This window comes from Saimiri boliviensis, chromosome 12 (genome assembly GCF_048565385.1).
Source record: "Saimiri boliviensis isolate mSaiBol1 chromosome 12, mSaiBol1.pri, whole genome shotgun sequence".
NCBI classification, from domain to species: domain Eukaryota; kingdom Metazoa; phylum Chordata; class Mammalia; order Primates; family Cebidae; genus Saimiri; species Saimiri boliviensis.
Genome location: NC_133460.1, coordinates 56906559 through 56929445, shown reverse-complemented (window position 1 = coordinate 56929445; position 22887 = coordinate 56906559). Strand labels below are relative to the sequence as shown.

At 52.4% G+C, this 22887-nt stretch overlaps 1 protein-coding gene across 2 annotated transcripts in view; it reads left to right on the top strand.

The window, feature by feature from the left end:
* The window catches only part of DLG5 (discs large MAGUK scaffold protein 5), a 137686-nt gene that overhangs the window by 103036 nt on the left and 11763 nt on the right, over nucleotides 1-22887 (top strand). The window contains exons 14-27 of one of the 2 annotated variants that reach the window (XM_003939767.4): nucleotides 2329-2421; nucleotides 4747-5766; nucleotides 6837-6960; nucleotides 7388-7532; nucleotides 8946-9058; nucleotides 9740-9829; nucleotides 10134-10284; nucleotides 14405-14567; nucleotides 14707-14840; nucleotides 15533-15679; nucleotides 17322-17505; nucleotides 18765-18913; nucleotides 19795-19965; nucleotides 20858-21054. In XM_003939767.4, coding sequence (XP_003939816.3) covers nucleotides 2329-2421; nucleotides 4747-5766; nucleotides 6837-6960; nucleotides 7388-7532; nucleotides 8946-9058; nucleotides 9740-9829; nucleotides 10134-10284; nucleotides 14405-14567; nucleotides 14707-14840; nucleotides 15533-15679; nucleotides 17322-17505; nucleotides 18765-18913; nucleotides 19795-19965; nucleotides 20858-21054 — 2881 coding nt within the window. The remainder of the gene's footprint in view (nucleotides 1-2328; nucleotides 2422-4746; nucleotides 5767-6836; nucleotides 6961-7387; nucleotides 7533-8945; nucleotides 9059-9739; nucleotides 9830-10133; nucleotides 10285-14404; nucleotides 14568-14706; nucleotides 14841-15532; nucleotides 15680-17321; nucleotides 17506-18764; nucleotides 18914-19794; nucleotides 19966-20857; nucleotides 21055-22887) is intronic. The other variant, XM_010350445.3, reaches the window with a different exon arrangement.

Genomic DNA, 22887 nt, shown 5'->3' with positions numbered 1-22887 from the left:
GGTTGGGGTAACCTGGATGGGATTATAATATACTCAGTTGCTCATCTTGCTTTTTGTTTTTATTTTTCTTATCGTTTTTTAAGACAGAGTATCGCTTTGCCACCCAGGCTGGAGTGCAATGGTGCGATCTCAGCTCACTGTAGCCTCCGCTTCCCAGGATCAAGCCATTCTCCTGCTTCAGCCTCCCAAGTAGCTGGGATTATAGGCATTCGCCACCACACCCAGCTAATTTTTGTAATTTTAGTAGAGATGGGGTTTCACCATGTTGGCCATGGCTGATTTCAAACTCCTGAGTGCAGGTGATCGCCTGCCTTGGCCTCTCAAAGTGCTGGGATTACTGGTGTGAGCCACCACACCCAGCTAGATTTTAGCAGCATGTCCCGCAGGTCCTTTCGTATTCATATCTTTTTTATTTTTGTTTGAGATAGAGTCTCACTCTGTTGCCCAGGCTGGAATGCAGTGGGACGATCTTGGCTCACTGCAACCTCTGCCTCCCAGGTCCAAGCAATTCTCCTGCCTCAGCCACCTGAGCAGCTGGGATTACAGACGTGTGCCAGCACACCCTGCTAATTTTGTTGTATTTTTAGTAGAGACAGGGTTTCACCATGTTGCCCAGGCTGGTCTTGTACTCCTGACCTCAGATGATCTGCCCTCAGCCTCCCAAAGTGCTGGGATTACAGGCGTCAGCCACCACGCCCAGCCTGTATTCACATCTTTAGCTCTGGGTCATTTCCATAACTGCATGTCATTCCTTAGTGGCAGCAGCCCAGCTGTTGACCAGTCCCTCCCAAGGGATAGTCTGGGCATCTGTACCTTTACTTACATCTGTGTCATGCTTGCATGGCCACTGGCATGCCACCTCATAGAGACCCAGGCGTGTGCCCTGGGGTACATTCCTGGGGTTGGGGTTTGCTGGGCCAGAGGGCATGAATGTTTTACATCCAATGAGATCTTCCTCCTGTGCTCCGAAAAGATCATGGCCTTTTCAGTCCTTCCTGCAGTGTGTGTGGAGGGGAACTCACTGCCTCACATCTTTGCCAGTGTTTTTCAGATGGCTGTGCTCTCATGGTCAGGACTGTGGGCGAAGTGCCAGCTCCACGTAGCCATACTACGCCTTGGGGTCATGGGATCCGTGAGAACAGGGTGGGGATTTACAGAGAGCAGTGGGGGCAGAGTGGAAAAGCAATATGGCCACTATGAAAAAATTTTTAAATGGGTATATAAGGAAGAAAACACAAATTAATGTACTACTTGGAGATAATCACTCTGCAGATATTTTAAAAAGAAAACTTGACTTTAAAATGATTATAGATGATAGGAAGCTGCAGAGATACTAAAGGGGGGTCCCATGTACTCTTCTCCCTACTTCCCCTCATGGTTGCACGTTGCGTAAGTGTAATGTCAAAGCCAGCATATTGACATTGGCTCTGTGTGTGTGTGTGTGTTTGTGTGGTTTAACACATGTTGTTCTGTGTAACCACCACCACAGTGAAGATACATAGCTGTTCCATCAGCACTGAGGTCTCTGTCCCACTCCCCCTTTGTAGTCAGACCCCCTGCTCCCTTCCATCCCTACCCCTGGCAGCTGATTAGTTCTCCCTCTCTGTGATGTCATTTTGAGAATGTCACCGACATAGAATCATATAGCATGTGACCTCGGGAGCTTGGCTGTTTTCACTCTGCAGCGTGCCTGAGAGGTTCACCCAAGAGGCTGCGTGTGCTGGCCACTTGTCCTTTTCGTTGCTGAGCAGTGTTCTTCGGTGTGGGTATATTACAGTTTAGTCATTCACCTGTTGCACATAGACTTCTTAAGAAGGTCTGCACATAGCTGTGAGGGATATGGGCAGAGATTCTGGGATCAGGGTTGAGGGGTTCTTTGTGAACAACCACAGGACTATACTTCATGGGGTGCTTTCTCTATAAGGCCTTTTCTGCCCATGGTCTTGTTTTTAGTCCCCTGCTCTCCCAAGGTGTATGCATGCATTTATCTTCCATTTCCTGTGAAGGCAAGGAGCTGGGAAGTCCTGTACCATGTGTCAGGGCACAGCAGGGCCAAGGTGTTCCCCACGGTCCTCAGTGTTCTGGTCCCAGAAGGACATGCTCCTCCCCTAGCCTGCTGTGAAGGCTTTTGTATTCCTCTACCTTAGAAGCCCCTTGCCCAGATTCTTTGGGCCTCACTAGGAGGACCTCTAACCTTTGCCAACTCCTGACTTTGGCACCTGCATTTGGTGACTGTCTAGCACAGGAGGGCAGGTGGGCAGAGGCCCCGACCTGATAGGCCTGAGGCTGCTCTGCTGGTGGCCTGACATGCTCTCTGTCCTGCCCTAGATCAATGGCATTGCACTGGACAACAAGTCTCTGAATGAATGTGAATCTCTGCTGCGGAGCTGCCAGGACTCCCTGACCCTGTCCCTCCTGAAGGTAAGGGCTGCATGTGCCTCTGCTCTGATGGTCGGGAGTGTCGGCAAAGCCCCGACTCCACATAGTCAACGCTACTCCACAGGGATCCTTGAGAACAGGATGGAGATTTACAGAGTGCAGTGGGGGGCAGGAACCCTGACTGGATGCTAGCCTGTAATTAAAAAAACAGCAATCAAGGCCCATGTTGGGCACAGTTGGGTACATTTGAATCTGGACCGGATGATTAGATGATCTTAGAGAATTGTTGCCAATTTTCCTAGGTGTGATGATGGCACTGGGGTTGTTATACAGGAGAATGGCCTTATATGGGGAGGTACAAGCTAAAGTTGTTAGAAGTGATATGTTATGGCCAGGCGTGGTGGCTCATGCCTGTAATCCCAACACTTTGGGAGGTCAAGGCAGTCGGATCACTTGAGTCCAGCAACACAGTGACACCCAGCCTCTACAGAAAATACAAAAACCCCGGGAGGTTGAGGTGGCAGTGAGCTGTGATCGTGCCCTTGCACTCCAGCCTGGGTGACCGAGTGAGACCCTGTCTCAAAGATGAAAGGAAGGGGCCAGGCACTGTGGCTCATGCCTGTAATCCCAGCACTTTGGGAGGCTGAGGCAGGCGGATCACCTAAGGTCAGGAGTTCAAGACTAGCCTGACCAACATGGAGAGAAACCCCATCTCTACTAAAAATACAAAAATAGAAAAATAGGTGTGATGGCACACACCCGCAATCCCAGCTGCTCGAGAGGCTGAGGTAGGAGAATCGCTTGAACCTGGGAGGCGGAGGTTGCGGTGAGCTGAGATCGCGCCACTGCACTGCAGCCTGGGCAACAAAAGTAAAACTCCGTCTCAAAAAAAAAAAAGAAAAAAAAAAAAAAGGAAAAAGGGAGGGAGGGAGGGAGGAAAAGGAAGGGGAGTGACATGTTATGATATTTGTAACTTGCTTTCCAGTGTTCTGCGGTATTGTTGTGGATATAGACAGTAAAGACAATTTAGTAAAATACTATTGAATCTAGATGGTACATTTATGGACATTTATTGTACTTTTCTACATATATGAAAAGATTAATCATAGGAAGTTAGAAAAATAGACCCAATTTAGAAAACATCTCTTAATGCAATGGGCTGGGCCTATTTTTTCTAACTTTCTATTAAGAGATGTTTTCTAAGTTAGCTATTTTTAAATTAATTGACTTTTATGGAAGCAGTTTTATGTTGACAGAAAAGTTGGGCTGAATCAGAGTTCTTAGTACTCTCTCGGCCATCCCACCACCACCATTCCCACTCCTGGCCCCAAGTTCCCCTAGTTTTGACATTTTGCATTAGTGTAGTTAGTACATACATTACAACTAGTGAGCCAATATGATGCATTATGATTAACTCTAATGCTCAGTTTACACTGAGGTTCAGTCTTGGTGGCGTATTTTCTGTGAGTTTTGATGCATGTGTGATGACATGTGCCACCATTATAGTATCATATACAGTAGTTTCACTGCCCTAAAAATTCCACGTGCTCCCCATGTTTGTCCAAGCCCCTGGCAACAACTAATCCTTTTACTATCTCCAAGCTTTTGTGTTTTCCAGAATGCCATAGAGTTGGAATCACAGGGTGTATAGAATGGCTTCTTCACTTACTAATATACACTTAAGATTCCTTCACATCATTTTAGTTGGTTTTAGTGCTAATTAATATTCCATTGTCTGAGTGTACCTGAGATGTATTTTTAACAATGAATTTTTACTTTTATATTTATATATATTTTTAAAATATGCAGGACATTGTGCAGGTGATTTTCTTTGTGTGTGTGTGTGACAGTCTCACTCTGCCACCCAGGCTGGAGTGCAGTGGTGTGGTATCAGCTCACTGCAACCTCTACCTCCCAGGTTTGAGCAATTCTGCCTCAGCCTCCCAAATAGCTGGGACTATAGGCACCCGCCACCATGCCCGGCTCATTTTTGTATTTTTATTAGAGACGGGGTTTCACCATACAGGTTAGGCTCACCATGTAATCCACCTACCTCAGCCTCCCAAAGTGCTGGGATTACAGGTGTGAGCCACTGTGCCTGATTTCAGAAAGGTTTCAAAGTTAAGGAAACTTCGACTCTTCTTTAAGTTCAGAGTGACCAGGGCCATGAGAAAACTTCTCCATTAGGGACAAGCGTGTGTGTGTGTGTGTGTGTGTGTGTGTGTGTGTGTGTGTGTGTGTGTCTTTTTTAGGGGGCAGGTGGCCCATTCCTGACCATTGCTTTACCTGTGGAGACAGTTTTCAGTGGCAGCTCCAAGTCCTGCCATCTCACCTTCTCTTTCTCACTCCTCTGCAATCCCTACCTAGGTGTTCCCTCAGAGCTCCTCGTGGAGTGGCCAGAACATTTTTGAAAATATCAAAGACTCTGATAAGATGCTGAGTTTTCGAGCCCATGGCCCGGAGGTCCAGGCTCATAATAAACGGAACTTGATACAGCACAATAACTCCACGCAGACAGACATCTTCTATGCGGACAGGCTGGAAGACAGGAAGGAGCCAGGCCCCCCAGGAGGCAGCAGCTCCTTTCTGCACAAGCCATTCCCAGGGGGACCCTTGCAGGTCTGCCCCCAGGCCTGTCCCAGTGCCTCTGAGCGTAGCCTGAGCTCCTTCCGCTCAGATGCCTCTGGGGACCGTGGCTTTGGGCTGGTGGATGTGCGTAGCCGGCGGCCACTGCTGCCCTTTGAGACAGAGGTGGGCCCCTGTGGGGTGGGGGAGGCCCCCCTGGACAAGGCGGACTCTGAAGGCTCCAACAGCGGTGGGACCTGGCCCAAGGCCGTGCTCAGCTCCACGGCAGCGCCTGAGAAACTCTCCGTTTATAAGAAGCCAAAGCAAAGAAAGTCCATCTTTGACCCTAACACTTTCAAATGCCCCCAGACACCCCCCAAAATAGACTACCTGCTTCCAGGCTCTGGGCCTGCTCACTCTCCCCAGCCCTCCAAGAGGGTGGGGCCTCTGACACCCCCAAAACCTCCCAGGAGGAGCGACTCCATTAAGTTCCAGCACAGGCTGGAGACCAGCTCTGAGTCAGAGGCCACTCTGGTGGGCAGCTCCCCATCCACAAGCCCCCCGAGTGCCCTGCCCCCCGACGGGGGCCCTGGGGAGCCCATGCACGCATCACCCCCTCGCAAGGCCAGGGTCCGCATCGCTTCCAGCTACTACCCCGAAGGAGACGGAGACTCCTCCTTCCTGCCAGCCAAGAAGTCCTGTGATGAGGACCTCACCTCCCAGAAGGTGGACGAACTAGGGCAGAAGCGTCGCCGGCCAAAGTCTGCTCCCAGTTTTCGGCCTAAGCTCGCTCCAGTAGTGATTCCTGCTCAGTTCCTGGAGGTAGAGCTGAGCCCCAGGGTGTGGTGAGGGGAAGCCTGGAGTGGGGCAGTTGGCTGAGGGAGGGCTACTGATTGGCCCTGCACCAGTGTCCCCAGGCTCCTGTTTAACCTGGAGCCTTTGCTGTTGGAGTTGAGGAAGAGGAAGGGGTAGCAGGGGGGTGCCTGTAGGAAGTGGGCCAGCTAGGAGGTAGGTACGTGGCGTGGGAGTGTGATGCCAGGAGGGAAACGCTTTCTTGGGCATAGCATTTGGTTTGCTTTTTCAAACAAGAAGCTTTTGAACTTGTACAATCAAACCTAGGGCGTGGACTTGCCTTGAAGGGCTAGGGAGATGAGGTGGCACGTGTGAAACTGAGTGGGCAGCGGGACAGCCTGACTGTGTGTGCTGTCATCATTTCCAGAAGGGTGAGATTCCTGGGGACTGCAGACAGCATCCCAGGCACCAGTCCACACTGCTCACTGGGGACAGAGAGCTTCCCACAGCCCTGTGCATGGGGCAGAGTTGTACGTGCCTGATGCACGTGTGCATTCTCACCCTTTACATGATCTCTACGTGAAAGAACAGATTCATTTTCTACAGTTTTCTTCTGAAGGGTCTGTAAAGCTGCTCCCTTGCAGCCGTGTAAGGCAACATCAATGGGCAAGACTTCTTTCCAGCTGTCTCCTCCTGTGCCCCAGTGGGAGGAGCTGGTTTCTGGGGGACAGAAACTGGCTTGTAGAGGTGCCCAAGCGCTCCACTGTTTTTGTTTTTTTCAAGATGGAGTCTCACTCTGTCGCTCAGGCTGGAGTACAGTGGTGCAGTCTTGGCCCACTGCAACTTCTGCCTCCCAAGCTCAAACGATTCTCCTTCCTCAGCCTCCTGAGTAGCTGGGATTACAGAGATCCATCACCATGCCCAGCTAATTTTTGTATTTTTAGTAAAGACGGTGTTTTGCCATGTTGGCCAGGGTGGTCTTGAACTCCTGAGCTCAATTGATCTGCCCGCCTTGGCCTCTTACAGTGCTGGGATTACAGGTATGAGCCACTGCACCTGGCCGCTCTTTCTAGCAGACACTCTTGCCCTTGCTTTTGCAGGAACAGAAGTGCGTCCCGGTCAGTGGAGAACTCTCCCCGGATCTCCAGGAGTGGGCCCCTTACTCACCCGGGCATTCCAGCCGGCACAACAATCCCCCGCTGTACCCTAGCAGGCCGTCTGTGGGTGAGTCAGTGGGCCAGGGACTGGGACTGAGGATCGGTGTAGACTCGGGCTGCCTAGTCTCCAGGGAGAGGGGAGGCAGCATTTCAGAGAGCTGCCATGTGTTTTCAGCCCTGAGGTCCAGAGAACTGGGAAATGCTGCCCTGGGATGGTTTGTCTTATAGCCATGACATGTCTTAGCTTGTCAAAGGGCTTTTTCCCCATAGCAACCTGGGACATAGGAATCATGAAAGAGACTTCCCCCTATTTTACAGGTGGAGACAGGCCAGGAGCCACAGCCACACATTGTGAATTGGTGGTTAAAACTCATCTCCCACGTCCTTTTCCCAAAAGACTATGGCTGCTTCCTAGGATACAGGGAAAAGGCTTGCATAAGTCCAGGGCTGGCTGGGTGCTTTGGGGTGACTTTTCTCACCAAGCCCATTTCTAGGCACTGTTCCCCGGAGTGTGACCCCCAGCACCACCATGAGCTCCATCCTGCGGAACCCCATCTACACCGTGCGCAGCCACAGGGTCGGCCCTTGCAGCTCTCCACCTGCGGCCCGAGATGCCGGCCCCCAGGGTTTGCATCCCAGGTATGTAAAGGCACCCTGTGCTTCTCTGTACCCCAGCTTCCCAAGCCTGCCTGGACGTCGAACCACAGGTGTGTAAAGAGGCTCATCAGTGGAGGAGCTTCCTTACCTGGCTGGGAGGGGCTGGCTAGAGCAACTCGGGGGAAAGGGAGCCTTAGGGCTGCTTTCTTAACTCATCAGCACAAGGTTTCAAAAGGTACTGAAAGGACAGTAGTGATAGCAGCTGATATTTGAGTGCCTGTGTCCCAGGCATTGTGCTCAGACCTTTATGAATATCAATTCACCGAATCAACAGCAACCTCATGGGCTAAGTTCTATTACTCTCTGTCTTCAAGATGAGGATGGGCTGGCTCCAGGCCACTTTTACTCGTTCATTTGGCAGATTTTTATTGAGCTCCTACTACATGTCTTGGTCTACCCTAATTATAAGAAGATGCAATGCTGAACTAAACAGATTCGCTTCTGGCTCATGTGGTGTGGTGTGTTCAAATGTGGGAGGCAGACAGAAAACAAATTAATAGAGTGATGTCAGATGGTTCTGAGAGGCTCTGAAGGCAGTCAAACAGGGTGACAGGCTGGGCTATGACTTGGAAGAGGGTGGTAAGTGAGCGTGGGTGGTTCAAGAAGGGCCCTGAGGCAGAGGGGATGCTGCTGTGACCAGAAGGATGAAAGAGGCCAGCTTCACAAGACCTAGGCTGGAACCTCCAGGGAGAAGGGCCATTGGTGCCAAGGCCAGGGTTCCCAGGCACCATGGTGGGAGCTTGGCAAAGGGGCAGTGAGTCAGGAAGAGGTCTGAGGTCACAGGGCACAAACCCTCTGGGACCTGCAGCCGTAGTAAAGAGTTTGGATTTTATTCTAAGGACAGTGGAGACCACCAGAGAGTTTAAGCATGGAAGAGATGTCATCTCATTACACAGCCAGAAAAAGATGCTGCTGAGGCCTGACCTCAGGGCAGCCTGACGTGGGCAATCCCTGCTCTGCCCTCCGGTTTCCTAGGCACTCTGTCCCGATTGAGGCACGTAGGTCTCCTCCCCAGAGTCCTCCATGCCCATCTTGTCCCTCCTTACCCACCTCCTGGGAGGAGAGGTTCCCCCTCCCGGGACCCACCCAGGTTGCAGAGCCTGTGTTTTTTATTGCTTCCTCCTAGTGAGCCTGATCCTGGCCCTGTGGCTGGAGTGGGTGTGATACCGCCTGTCCCACGCCTGTGGCCTTTTCTACTGCTTGAAGGTCCTTGGTGGACGCCACCTCCGGGAGTGGCTGAGGGCAGCCTGGTATCCTCGGCTGATATTCAGTGGCTCCTGGGCCTCCCTTCTGCCCACTTGAGAACTTGGCTGGTCTGTTTCTCCCCAGAGATGTGAATGGTCACATCTGTTCTTGGTCTTCCTCCTGAACTCCTCACCTTTTGTTTTTACACAGTGTCCAGCACCAGGGACGCCTGAGCCTGGACCTGAGCCACAGGGCCTGCAGCGACTACTCCGAGATGAGAGCCACCCACGGGTCCAACTCACTGCCCTCCAGCGCCCGCCTAGGTAACTGCGTCATTCGGATTTGGTGCTGCAGCGGGTGCCAAAGTTTTCATCTCTGCCTGCATCCTAATGCCCAGATCTGCGGGTGGGCTCTCCATACGAGCTCCTATCTCCTCCTGGGACTGAGCTCAGTTCCCTCTGGGGAGGGCTGCTGCCTTCGTGGGCCAGCCATGCCTATACTGCTGTCAGAGCCATTGCTTTCACCTTCTGCTTTCTTCAGGGGCTGTATACATGGTCATTTAGGCGACCCCTCAGCTAGGAGCCTTGCTCCCTGTGCCTGAGGTTGTCAGTCTCATTCTGGGCTATTTTGTATGGCTGTTTATACATCTTTGTGTGGAAAGTGAACCCCAGAGTAGAGTCGGACAGGTAGCCCATGGAGGTCTTAGGGGAGCTCTGGTGCTGGGGAGAAGAGATGGAGCAGCTGCTATGTGACTTAGGATGCTCTTCCGGGGCTGGAAGTGAGACTTGTGTGCTCCTGTTCTGGAGCAGTCTGGGCCTGCACAGTTGATTGAGATAACTGTTAAGCATCTGCTTTTCTTGACTGTTCCACATCAGAGCTCCCTCAAGAATAACAGCAGGGCCCGGCTTTGTGTTTATCATCCTGAGTGGTAGCCTGGTGGCGAGGGAGGACGGGGTGGTGTTTAATGTCGAGGCCTGAAGTTTTGTTGCCTTACGGAACAATAGGTTCTTCGAGTAACTTGCAGTTCAAGGCGGAACGCATTAAAATCCCATCAACCCCAAGATACCCACGGTCTGTTGTGGGCTCCGATAGAGGTAAGGACTTCTCGGCATCCCATCTCTCCTGCTTTTCCTGTGGTCTGACTCCTCACGGTGGAGTCTCTGGGCTTAGTTGAGAACTTTGTAATCATCTCAGTCAATCAGTAAAAGTTCATTGAGCCCAGCAGTGGCCCTGGTGATGTGGGAGGATCAGGGACAACGCAGAGCCCAGCGTCTGAGATCCAGGCCATGTAATGCAGTGGGGATAGAGCTGTGTGTCTGAATCACGTCTGCCTTTCGGTCTTGGCTGTGGGGAAGGGAGATGGGAGTTCACGCCGGCATTACACACTCCTCTCTGCAGGTTCACTGTCACATTCTGAATGCAGCACTCCTCCGCAGTCACCCCTCAACATCGACACCCTGTCCTCTTGTAGCCAGTCCCAGACCTCAGCCTCCACATTGCCCAGAATCGCTGTCAACCCTGCGTCCCTCGGGGAGCGGAGAAAGGACAGGTGAGCGTGGCCTGGCATTGGTGGCATGGGTAAACCAGTGGACAGTGCATCCCAGTGGCGGGCCCAGGCTCTGCAGGGAAGGGGCTTAGTAGAAGCAGCAGGAGCAGCTTGTGTGTCCCAGCGTTCGCTGGTGTCACCAACAGGTGCCATGGGACACTGGATACAGGGAGGTGAGGCATGTGTGAATGGCAAAGCAGGGAGCAGGGTTGGCTTATAGTAGATGATGCTGGCAACCATCTGATGGTGATCATGCCATCATGGCACCACGTACACCTTCCTGGGCCCTTGTTCAAGCACTTTATATGTGACTAAGTCATGAGATCCTTCCAGGGACCCTGTGAGTGTTGTTATTATTACCCCCACTTCTCAGTTGAGGAAACTGGGTTCAGACATTGGAGTGACGGGCCTATGGCCGCAGCCTAGTTAGCCGCTGGCACCCGGACTCATTCTTATTCTGTGGTTTTCCCTCTCACTTGAAGCTTTTTGTTATGAAATAAAATATACATAGGAAGAAAGTCCATAAAGCATAAATGTGCAGCCTAACTCTTCACTGGTTCATTTTAGAATGTAGGCCCATCTTTGCTTAGGTTTCAGGTTGACTGTAGGCTTGCTGTCCGTCCAGAGGCACCTCCTCCATGAATTCCATCACCCGTGTGCACTCTGCACACACCTCCGCCCTCTCTGTTTTTCCCCTAGACGGAACTTACTAGAACGTGTTTACATTTAACAGCTTCTATCTAGATCATAGATCTTACAGAGCTCTGATTAAACTTAAACTTACCGTTATTTAATCACCAAAAGCTATGCTTGTTCATTTCAATTCAGAAAGCTGAGGCCTCTGTAGCTATGAGCCTCAGCAGGGACCCATGTGGGGTGGGCCCTATGTTGAGAAAAATCTTTTTTTTGGAGATGGAGTCTTGCTCTGTTGCGTGGGCTGGAATGCAGTGGTGCAGTCTTAGCTCACAACCTCCAGCTCCTGGGTTCAAGTGATTCTCTTGCGTCAGCCTCCCAAGTAACTGGGATTATAGGCACCCACTACCATGCCCTGCTAATTTTTGTATTTTTAGAGATGAGATTTTACCACATTGGTCAGCCTGATCTCAGATTCCTGACTTCAGGTTACCCATGCACCTCGGTCTCCCAAAGTGTTGGGATTATAGGTGTGAGCCACCGGGCCTAGCCAGAGAAAAATCTTATGTTTGACTTGAAAGTCTGAACTTAAAGGGCAACAAACCAGAGAACCTGAGAGGTAATGAAAGGACACTGAAACACAGAGGCCTGGCCCCAGTAGGGGAATCGGGTGTACCTCACAGAAATGCTGATGGAGCTCTTATCATGTGGCACACGCAGGAGCACACTGGCCTGTTTTACTCAGCCCCTTCCCTGGCCAGAGAGGACAGGGCCTTCCCCGAGTGAAGTGGGTTCTTCAGACATGAAGAAGGCCTTGCCACCCACCATCAAGCATTCCCTTAGCTCCCTGTAAGGTGCAGAGAGCCAGGAGCTGCTCCAGGAGGGAGAAGTATGAGTGACTCCTGCCCTCATGGTAGTTAGGATCCAATTGGAGATGAAATTTGACATATGTGACCTAACTGAGCAACAGCTTTTTTACAAATAGCCCCGTTTTCCAGATTCTGAAGTACAGCATTTTATACTTGTTATAGAAAATCAGGGACATAGAAAAGTAGAAAGAAGGCTGGGTGCAGTGGCTCACACCTGTAATCCGAGCACTTTGGGAAGCCAAGGCGGGTGGATCACCTGAGGTCAGGAGTTCAAGACCAGCCTGGCCAACATGGTGAAACCCCATCTCTACTAAAAATACAAAAATTAGCAGGTGTGGTGGCAGGTGCTTGTACTCCCAGCTACTCGGGAGGCTGAGGCAAGAGAATCACTTGAATCTGGGAGGCGGAGACTGAAGTAAGCTGAGATTGCATCACTGCACTCCAGCCTGGGCGACAGAGTGATACTCCATCTCAAAATATAAAAAAAAGAAAAGTAGAAAGAAGAAGAAAGTCACATGTAATCTCTTCAACAAGAGAGTCAATTGTCATTACCTTTTGGAGATACATATATATGTATGTAGAATGCATGCTTTATTAATTATGTATATAATCACATCTCCCTTAACATTATGTTTTTAAGGCATTTGTAATAGTTTAAGTATACTTTATAAACCTCTATTGAGAAGCAGCTATTGTTTAGAGAAAACTTTTATGCATATTATAAAAATTTACATCATTCAGAAGACTAGAAAGTGAAGATAATCTCCGGTTGGGCACAGTTGCTCATGCCTGTAATCCCAGCACTTTGGGAGGCTGAGACAGGTGGATCACTTGAGTTCAGGAGTTTGAGACCGGTCTGGCCCACATGGTGAAACCCCATGTCTACTAAAAATACAAAAATTAGCCAGGCATGGTAGCAGGAGCCTGTAATCCCAGCTACTCAGGAGGTTGAGGCAGGAGAATTGTTGGAACCCAGAAGGTGGAGGTTGCAGTGAGCTAAGATGATGCCACTCCAGCCTGGGTGGCAGAGTGAGACTCTGACTTCAAAAAAAGGAAAGAAAGGAAAAAAAGATTATCTCAGATCCCCTTACCTGGTGACGTCCTGTGTAGAAGCACTTGGTAACGTCCTTTATAGGAACCTCCTTGTGCACAAATTCATGCATACTTGTGTGTGCGGATGCAGATGAGTGTAAGTGCAATGGTGCTGATCAGCCTCCGCACCCCATGGTGTGTCCCTTACATCTCTGCATGTCCCTGGAACCTGGTTCAGACTGTCGTTCTGTTGTGTGGCTGTTGCTGTGACTTAGTCGCTTGCTCCTGTATTGGGATACACGTGTTGTATGGAGGTGGACCTCTTTCTGCCCTGGGTCTCTGTTCCATCATCTAAGGCTGGTGCAGGAAGGTGATGTGGGGGTGCCTGTGTGCTGAGGGCTCTGCAGGTCTCAACAGCCCGGGGCTCTAATCCATCTTCGGTTGGAAGGGACTGTGGGTGTAGGCTGGGGAGTATCTGTCTGAGCTGAAGGGTTAAGGGAGGACTTCCAGAGCGAGCAAGTTTGGGAAGTGGGAACACTTTGGAGGGTGGGAGAGAGCAGGGGCAACTCAAGAAGAATTTTAATCTCCCTCCCAAGAGGGTTGGGCTGCAGAGCCGAAGCCTGAGACTGCCAAGTGGGAAGCTTCTCTGCCTCCAGGTGGCCGGGGTGGGGTGGTTTAGGTGCCTTCCCGCTAGAACCTATCCCGACCTCGTGCTGCAGAGGGGACCTGGACTGGCCCCCTCAGCCTTTGGCTATGGTTTTTTCCTGCGACCAGGGCTGGCGTGAAGTCCTGGGCAGCTGTCTTTTCCCAGCGACAAGGTGTCTTTGGTTGTCTTTCTGTTCCAGGTGTCCCCGTTTGTCATTGTCATCTGAGTGTCCCTTATCTTTGTCACCTTCCAGATGTCTCTGCCATCATAGAGCTCTTCTGAGGCTGCGCGTGGCTGCCAGGCCCAGGTCTTCCTCCATGTAGTCGGCCTGCCCAGAGGCTCCCCGCCGTGCCCCTGCTCTCGGTGCCCTTGGGCACAGTGGGCAGCCCAGGGCAGCAAGTGCATGGCCGCGGCCTTGCGGGAGCCTTCTCCTCCCTTTACAACAGCTCGGACCTGCCGTGGCTTGATCTCCATGACCGGTTGACATCACTCTGTGTAGCCAGTAAACACAAAAGTGGATTATTTTCTGTTGCCTCCTCAGGATGGAATGTCATCCCAGGAGCCATTTCTTATCCTCGGAGAGCATCTCGAGACCCCCTGCCACCTGCCCGCCCCAGAGTTTGCAGTTGCATACTGTGGGGCAGCTCCTCTCCTGTGATGCAAATCCGCATGTATCAGTGTTTATAGTTACAGGGACTGTTCTCTGTGTCTTTGGCCTGGGTGCTTGCGTGTCTGGGTGTGCTGTGCTCACGTTGCGTGGGGCTGTGGGAATGTGATCCTTTGTCACACAGGGGTGGGCCCACTGTGGCCCCATCTAGCTGTGTCACGATGGGAGCATCTAGGCTCGGGGCCCTTTCTGCACTGCCTGATCGCAAGCCGAAGCTCAGGCTCTCCCCAGCCCTTTCCTTTGGCTCTGAGCCCCCAAAACTTGACTCTTCCCCAGGCCTTACGTGGAGGAGCCACGCCACGTGAAGGTGCAGAAGGGCTCAGAGCCGCTGGGCATCTCCATCGTGAGTGGAGAGAAGGGCGGCATCTATGTCTCCAAGGTGACCATAGGGAGCATCGCTCACCAGGCCGGCCTTGAGTACGGGGATCAGTTACTGGAGGTGAGAGGGAGCTGCCCTCCTGCTTGGGTTCCATGGAAACCTGCCCTTCTTCCCCCTCTCCTCCACCTAGGGAACAGCAGTACTCCCAAGTCCTCAGGGCCTTCACCCTGTCACTGAGCCCACCCTGGTGTTTCCCCAGTTCAATGGCATAAATCTGCGGAGCGCCACAGAGCAGCAGGCGCGACTCATCATCGGGCAGCAGTGTGACACCATCACCATCCTGGCTCAGTACAACCCCCATGTGCACCAGCTCAGCAGCCACTCCCGGTCCAGGTGAGCACAGGCCTCCCCAGGCCGTCTGGGCAGGGGGCAGAGAGGTGGGTGTGGCAGCACTCCACTCATTGCTGGGAGACCCAGGGAGCCAGCTGCAAGTTCTGGGGGTGCTACTCCTGCTAAAGGGAGAGATGACAGCCCTGGATTTTGGAAAAGGGGCATACAGAGAGAGGCTGTTGCCTCCTGAAATGGGGTGTGGAAACAGATGGCGTGGTCCCCCTGCCCAGCAGGGGCCTGGTGGCAGCCAGGAGCTGCGGCCCCATGGGTGGATTCTGGCTCAGAGCGTTTGGCTCCCTGACCATGAGCAGACACTGGATACCTGCTTGTATCTGCCCCTGAGCCGTGGGTCGAAGGGCAGAAAAGAAGGGGGCATGCCCTCCAGTGCTGCACCACAGGCTCAGTGGAACAGATAGGATGCACAGGCAGAGGAAAAGGGACAGGATGCTCACAGGTCCCAAGGCCAGATGCCTTTGGAGAGGGTCCCTGAGCTGAGGGCAGGTGGGGAGGAGAGGGCAGGCCGATCCTTTGGGGTGGATGTCATGGGTCCAGGTTTCTGATGTGTCTGCTCTGCTTAGGATGCAGGGCTGTGTGACCCAGTCCCCATTTACAACTCCAACCCAGTTGCCACAGGAAAGGGGGTGGCTCTGGATGGCTTTGTGCTGCTCCTTATCCCTCCTGTCCTCCGTCCCCAGCTCACACCTGGACCCTGCCGGTACCCACTCCACTCTCCAGGGCAGCGGCACCACTACCCCGGAGCATCCCTCTGTCATTGACCCACTGATGGAGCAGGATGAGGGCCCTGGCACCCCTCCAGCCAAGCAGAGCAGCCCCAGCTCCAGGTGAGCCTTCTCTGTATCCTCTTGGGCTGGGTGGGGCTGAGCACATCCTCCAGGCGGCACAGGCACTGGGCAAGCAGCCTCATGTGTGGCAGGCCACACGCCAGGTCTTCAGGAGTTGGGCTGGGAGCATAGCATTCCTTTTTTCCTGCCCTCCTCTCTCTTTTCCTTTCTCTTTTTCTCCTGTTTTCTAGTTGACATGTTCTTTCCCCTGCATCTTTTTCTCTCTTCTGTTTCTCATTCACTCGCTTTCTGTCTTTGGACACATTCCCACAGTCATCATCCAGCCAGGCCCTGGGCTCTGGCCACCCACAGCAATGCTTCTCCCAAGGAGGTGATGGACTAGTGCCAGGCGTGTGCAGCACAAATGGGGTGCCGGGAGGGCACTGCTGGCTGCTGCAGATCGGGCAGGAAGATCACTGCAGTGTGGCAGGGGAGGCGGCAGCTGGATTAAAATGTTCAGGCCAGGCAAGAGCCAAGGGTGGGCATAAAGGGAAGTCCAGGCAGAGGGAGCAGCCATGTTCAGGAGGAGGAAGGAGCCCTGTGGGAGCTGCACAGCATCCAGCCTGGCCTGGGTCAGCAGGGAGGGCCACCCAGGCCAGGGTGTGGCGCGATCAGTCTGCAGTCCTGGAGGAGCCGTGTCTCCAGCACTGAGGGGCCTTCGCCAAGCTCTGGACAGCATCTTACAGAATGAGGCCAGCGCTGCATTCTCTACCAGAGTCTGTCACATTGGAACTTACCTGCCGCAAGGTTTTCCTCCCGGGCTGGCGTCTCCCCTGACGACCCCTTAATCTGTTTCTGTTGCTCTGTATGTTCAGCAGCTTACTTTCAGCTTCCCTCCCTTGAGTGTAAGTGCCTTGATGGCAAGGAGCCCCTCTTTATGAGTTAGCAGTTCCTGGTCGACAGCAGCTGCTTGATAGACATTGCAGAACATGTTGCTGTGCTCTGGACAGTGAGGCCAACTTTAACCTTTCTTAGGAAGGACTAAGTTAGGAAAATGAGTGTGATCCATATGGGAGGGAGGACATCCTGATCTCTAAGGCTTGTGATAGCCGGGCCTGGGAGCGGGGCCACCGATGTGTGGTTTTTTGTTTTTTTTTTTTTTTTTGAGACAGAGTTTCGCTCTTGTTACCCAGGCTGGAGTGCAATGGCGCGATCTCGGCTCACCGCAACCTCCGCCTCCCGGGTTCAGGCAATTCTCCTGCCTCAGCTCCTGAGTAGCTGGGATTACAGGCATGCACCACCATGCCCAGCTAATTTTTTGTATTTTTAGTAGAGACGGAGTTTCACCCTGTTGACCAGGATGGTCTCGATCTCTTGACCTTGTGATCCACCCGCCTCGGCCTCCCAAAGTGCTGGGATTACAGGCGTGAGCTACCACGCCCGGCCCCGATGTGTGGTTTTTACTCTCCCCCTAACTGGCTTTGAACCTGGGGTCTTGCCTTCATCTCCAGTGCACCTCAGGTGTCCTGCCCTGCACGCCGAACCAGTAGAACCAGAGGCCACCTCTCGGCTCCCTGTAGTTCTGAGACCCCAGCAAGCAGGCGGAAAGCAGTCAGGGCATTGGCCTCTGCTTTTTCTTTTTGCGCCTCCTCCCTCCTTTTGCACAGTGGAGGAACTTAGTTATTTTTTTTTTCCCTGAAAGGATTGCGGGAGATGCCAACAAGAAGACGCTAGAGCCGCGTGTTGTCTTCATCAAAAAGTCCCAGCTGGACCTTGGGGTGCACTTGTGCGGCGGGAACCTGCATGGGGTGTTTGTGGCCGAGGTGGAGGATGACAGTCCTGCCAAGGGTCCTGACGGCCTCGTTCCGGGGGACCTCATCCTGGAGGTGAGTTCTGAGCTGCTGAGCAGGCCAGGCCTCCATCCGCCTGCACAGTGGGCTTGCTGCCATCTCAGGTGGCAAGATGGAGAGTACAGCCTCTCACCTGGTGAGCCAGTCAGGGCTGACTGTTGTTGTTCAGGCAGTCTTGCTCTGTCACCCAGGCTGCAGTGCAATGCCGCGATCTTGGCTCACTGCAGCCTCTGCTTCCCAGGTTCAACCGATTCTCCTACCTTAGCTAAGTAGCTGGGACTGCAGGTGTGCACCACGACCCCCAGCTAATTTTTATATTTTTAGTAGAGACCAGGTTTCACCATGTTGCCCAGACTGGTCTCAGACTCCTGACTTCAAGTATCCTCCCACCTCAGCCTTCCAGAGTGCTAGGATTACAGTCATTAGCTACCGCACCTGGCCGCAGCGTTGATCTTTTAATCCCTGTAAACACAGAATGCTGCCAGCCTCCTCTGAGCAGGTCCCTGTGAAGCCAAGCAGGCCACTGAGGGAAGGCAAAGGCAGAGCCTTGGCTCAGGCCCTGGGCACCAGGAGGTGCCTGCCCTCAGATAGTGCAGCTGCAGAAGGATGGTCTTTCTCTGTGGTCTCCTGCCTCAGTGGGGAGATGGTTCATGAGAATATGAAGGCACAAGTTGGTCTGGGCTTGGTGGCTCACACCTGTAATCCCAGAATTTTGGAAGGCCTAGGTGGGAGAATTGCTTGAGCCCAGGAGTTTAAGACGAGCCTGGGCAACATAGTGAGACCCTAGCTCTACAGAAAACAAAACAAAAAGATTAGCCAGGTGTGGTGGAGTGTGCCTGTAGTCCCAGCTACTCGGGAGGCTGAGGTGGGAGAATCACTTGAGCCCAGGAGATCGAGGCTACAGTGAGCTGTGATTGCACCACTACACTCAGTCTGTGTGACAGAGAGAGACCCCGTCTCAAAAAATTAATAAAAGCACAGGTAGCATCAGCGGGAGGAAGGGCCCTGTTCTGAAAAGTCCAGACTTGTTGGGCACCAGAACAGGGCTTTTCCTGGATAAGCTGTCAAGGGCAGAGCAGCCACTTGGCAGAGGACCTGGTGTCCAGGGAGCATGTGCGGGACCTGGGGGCTGGGGAGACGATGAGGACTCAGCCCTTCCTGCAGAGCAGAGGCAGGCAGGGTCTCAGTTAAGGAGGGATGTTGAATCTCTGCCGTATGGCCATCACTGGCCCCTCTCGGGTGCCCAGGCTGCCCCTGGCTTCGGCCTTCTGATCGCATCCCCCCATCCCTGGCAGTATGGCAGCCTGGACGTGCGGAACAAGACAGTGGAGGAGGTCTACGTGGAGATGCTGAAGCCCAGGGATGGCATCCGCCTGAAGGTGCAGTACCGCCCCGAGGAGTTCACGAAGGCCAAGGGCCTGCCTGGTGACAGCTTCTACATCAGGTACAGTGGCTGGGGAATTGGTGGGAGATTTGGGGCCAGAGGAGAGGCTTTCATTGGAGACGCTCTTCCTGGTAAATGGCTCTCTGTTTCTTGCACCCCAAGGCTGGGGCCATGATTATCATTCCTTGACACTCAAATCTGCACGCTTATTTGTGGTGAGATGATTGTGACTTAGAACAGATTGTGACTCAGAACAACTTTTGAGGGCTTTAAGAACCACGTGGGCTCCCTCTTTAGGGCTTAGGGCCTGGAGAATTTTCAGGATGTCATGCCCCATTTTCCTGTGTGCTGTGCTCCTTTTTCTGGTGTCCCCCAGGCCAGGTTTGCAGATCCCTCTGCAGTGTGTGTGGACTTCCAGGCATCTTCAGTGCCCTTAGGTACTGTATGAAATGCTGTGGGCATTTGGGGCTGTCATCAGGTTTTCTAGGGAGCTCAGAGCTTTCTTTATGTTTCCTAAGATCCGAGATCACAGAAAGCATGGGAACACTGATGCAGTACAACTCCCTGCCTCTAGGGTAGGCGGTGACGTGTTTCCTTCCTGGAGAGATTCCAGTCTGTAGGAACCAGGGGCCTGGACTTTGAGGAGGGAGGCAAATGGGAAAAGCCACCTGGAAAGAGAAGTTAGGGCCTCAGACCTTGGCAAGTTCTTTCTCTGATGCGGATGTGCCCTAGTGTTAGAGGAGCAAAGGCAGTCTTTGTCCCTTTATGTAAAACACAGGGCTCCCCGCTTTGAGAACCACCACCAGAATGCGGAGAGGCGATTCCTGATCAAGTCTGGAGACAGCTCAAAGCAGAATAGCAGCCTTAGGGACCTGGCCACGGAAGGCACCTGGTCCGTAGCCAGAGCCGCCTGACGGTGTTCCCTCTGTGCTGTGGTCCAGGGCCCTGTATGACCGGCTGGCAGACGTGGAGCATGAGCTGAGCTTTAAGAAGGATGACATCCTCTATGTGGATGATACTTTGCCCCAGGGCACGTTCGGGTCCTGGATGGCTTGGCAGCTGGACGAGAATGCCCAGAAGATCCAGCGTGGGCAGATTCCCAGCAAATATGTGTAAGTGTTGTCTGGGGAGGGTTGGGGCAGGGGTTGCCAAGGGCAGCCAGCCACGGAGCTGTCCCATGAGGGGCACTAGGGCACCAGGACTGCTGGAGGAGGAACTCTGCTGCTCATCTTAGCTTCCGCTCTCTACATTTTGCCAAAAGTGCTGATTTAAAAAGTTGCTTCTAGTGTGAGTCAGTGCTGTATAGAGCACAGTGGTGGGTCAGGAGGCATTAACTTGTTTTAGAAAAATGGATTTATAGAGATACTCATACCTTGCTGCTCCCTCAGAGTGTACCATTCAGTGGTTTTCAGTATATTCATAGGTGTGTGCAGCCACCACCACAGTTAATTTTAGAGCATCTCCATCACCTCAAACAGACCCCAGACCCATTCGTGGTCACCCCTAGTCCCTCTGTCCTTCCACCCAGCCCTCAGTCCTAAGTAGCCGCTGCTTTGCTTCTGGTACTCATGGGTCTCCCTGTCTAGACTTCTGTGTAGATGGGATTGCATAGTGTGGCCTTTCGTCTGGCTCCTGTCACTGAGCATAATGTTTTCGAGGCCGCCTTCATCCCTGGATTGTTCCCTTCTATGACAGGAAGCATAATTCATCATGTCACCAAGTGAAGGCTGCCCTAGCCAGTTCCTTTTGACACTGAGCTGATCATGCTGTAGTAGAAATTTGCCTGCTCTGAGAGCTTGCCCTGGTGCTGGTGTTTGTGTCACCCCTGCAGCATGTACCGAGGGGTCTCGGGGGCGTGGGAAGTGACGTAGCCTTGAGACCTGCCGAGAGATGTCGGGGGAGCCTGGTGCCTGGCCCACCCTTGCTTTTCTCACCAGGAAGGGCAGGTAGGGTAGGGCAGCAGGGTCTCGATGGCCCTGCCCAGCATTGTCCCCTGTGCCACAGGATGGACCAAGAATTCTCCAGGAGGCTCAGCATGTCTGAAGTCAAAGATGACAGTAGTGCCACAAAGACCCTGTCAGCGGCTGCACGCCGGTCTTTTTTTCGGAGGAAACACAAGCACAAACGCAGCGGGTCCAAGGATGGGAAAGACCTGCTCGCCTTGGAAGCCTTTTCCAGCGATTCCATTCCACTCTTTGAAGGCAAGTGGCTGAGCTCATTTTCCAGTGGGTGGGGTTTGCTGTGGATCCAGGAGCTCCACAACAGGGACTTAAACAAATGAGAGGCTTACTTTGCTTTTGTGCACAAGTCTGGAGGTGTGTGTCCAGCTTGGTCACGGAGGATGCTACCATCTTCAGAGCCACATCCATGGGGTGTGGCCTCCATCCTCCCAGTCACTGCCTGTCAGTGTAGCTGCAGCCATCGTATCCCTGTTTCAGGAAGCAGGAGGGAAGAAGGGGTAAGGCAGAAGTGTGCCTTCGCTGAATGTGCCTCTTTCAGCAGCTATCTGGAAGCCCTAACCCCTGACTCCACTTACATCTCATTGTCCGCCTGCATGTTCAAGAGAGGTCAAAAAGGCATGTTTTGGCCGGGCGCAGTGGCTCACACCTGTAATCCCAGCACTTTGGGAGGCAGAGGCAGGTGGATCACCTGAGGTCAGGAGTTTGAGACCAGCCTGGCCAACATGGGGAAACCCTGTCTCTACTAAAAATACAAAAATTAGCTGGGTGTGGTGGTGAGCACCTGTAATCTCAGCTATTTGGGAGGCTGAGGCAGGAGAATCACTCGAACCTAGGAGGCGGAGGTTGCAGTGAGCTGAGATTGCACCACAGTACTCCAGCATGGGCGACAGAGCAAGATTCCGTCTCAAAAAAAATAAAAAGAAAAGAAAAAGAAAAGGCATGTTTTATCTGGGTGCATTACTGGGCTCAGTAAGAGGTTCAGTCACTAAGGAAAAGCGGAAGGACAGCTATGGAGTAGGCAAAAAGCAGTTGTTGCTGAGTGCATTGCTTGCCATTTGTTTTTAGGTTATTACAGGCTGCTTGGTCGTGACCAGTGGCCATTGGTTTCTGCAGAACTTCGGCATTTCTAGCGTCAATCCTGTGTTCATTAACAACTCTTCTATGATCCTTCTGGGGCAGGATGCTAGTCCAGGGCTGGAGTTGAGTATCAGGAGATGGCGTACATCTTCTTGTAGACAGCCCTTGTGGAAAGGTTGCATTTGTCCTGCAAAGCAAGAAGCCCTTATGAACGTGGACCCCAGGCCCCTGGTGTGTGTCTCCTGTCCTAGAACCTGCCCTCCCTGGCAGTCAGGTGTGGGGGTGCAGTAAGCAGCAGAGGGTACGGCAGCTGGCTGCCTCCCTCCGTCCCTTCCCTTTTTACAGTGAAGATCTTAGGCCTAGGGAGTTGACTGGATCACACTGTATTGATTACATGGCCCACTGTTAACTGTCAGTTAGGACAAGAGTTGGCAAACTATTGGCCATGGACCAAGTCTGGCCCAACTGCCTATTTTTAAACAGTCTGTGAGCTAAGCATGGGTTTTTATACTTTTAATTTTTATTAAATAATTTATTTGTTTGAGACGGAGTCTTGCTTTATTGCCCAGGCTGGAGTGTAGTGGCATGATCTTGGCTCACTGCAGCCTCCACCTCCTGGGTTCAAGTGATTCATCTGCCTCAGCTTCCTGAGTAGCTGGGATTACAGGGGCGTGCCACACCACACCTGGCTAATTTTTTTGTACTTTTAGTAGAGATGGGGTTTCACGATGTTAGTCAGGATGGTCTCAATCTCTTGACCTCATGATCCACCCATCTTGACCTCCCAAGGTGCTGGGATTACAGGCATGAGCCACCGCACCTGGCCAGGTTTTTATACTTTTAAAAATGTAAGGTGTAAAGAAGTCTGTTAACGTTTTGCTGATAACAGTTGCTTAATTTTGGCATTTTGCCTTCAAAGCCTAAAATACTTACTATCTTGCCCCTTACAGAAAAAGTTTGGGCCAGGCATGGTGGTACACACCTGTAATCACAGTA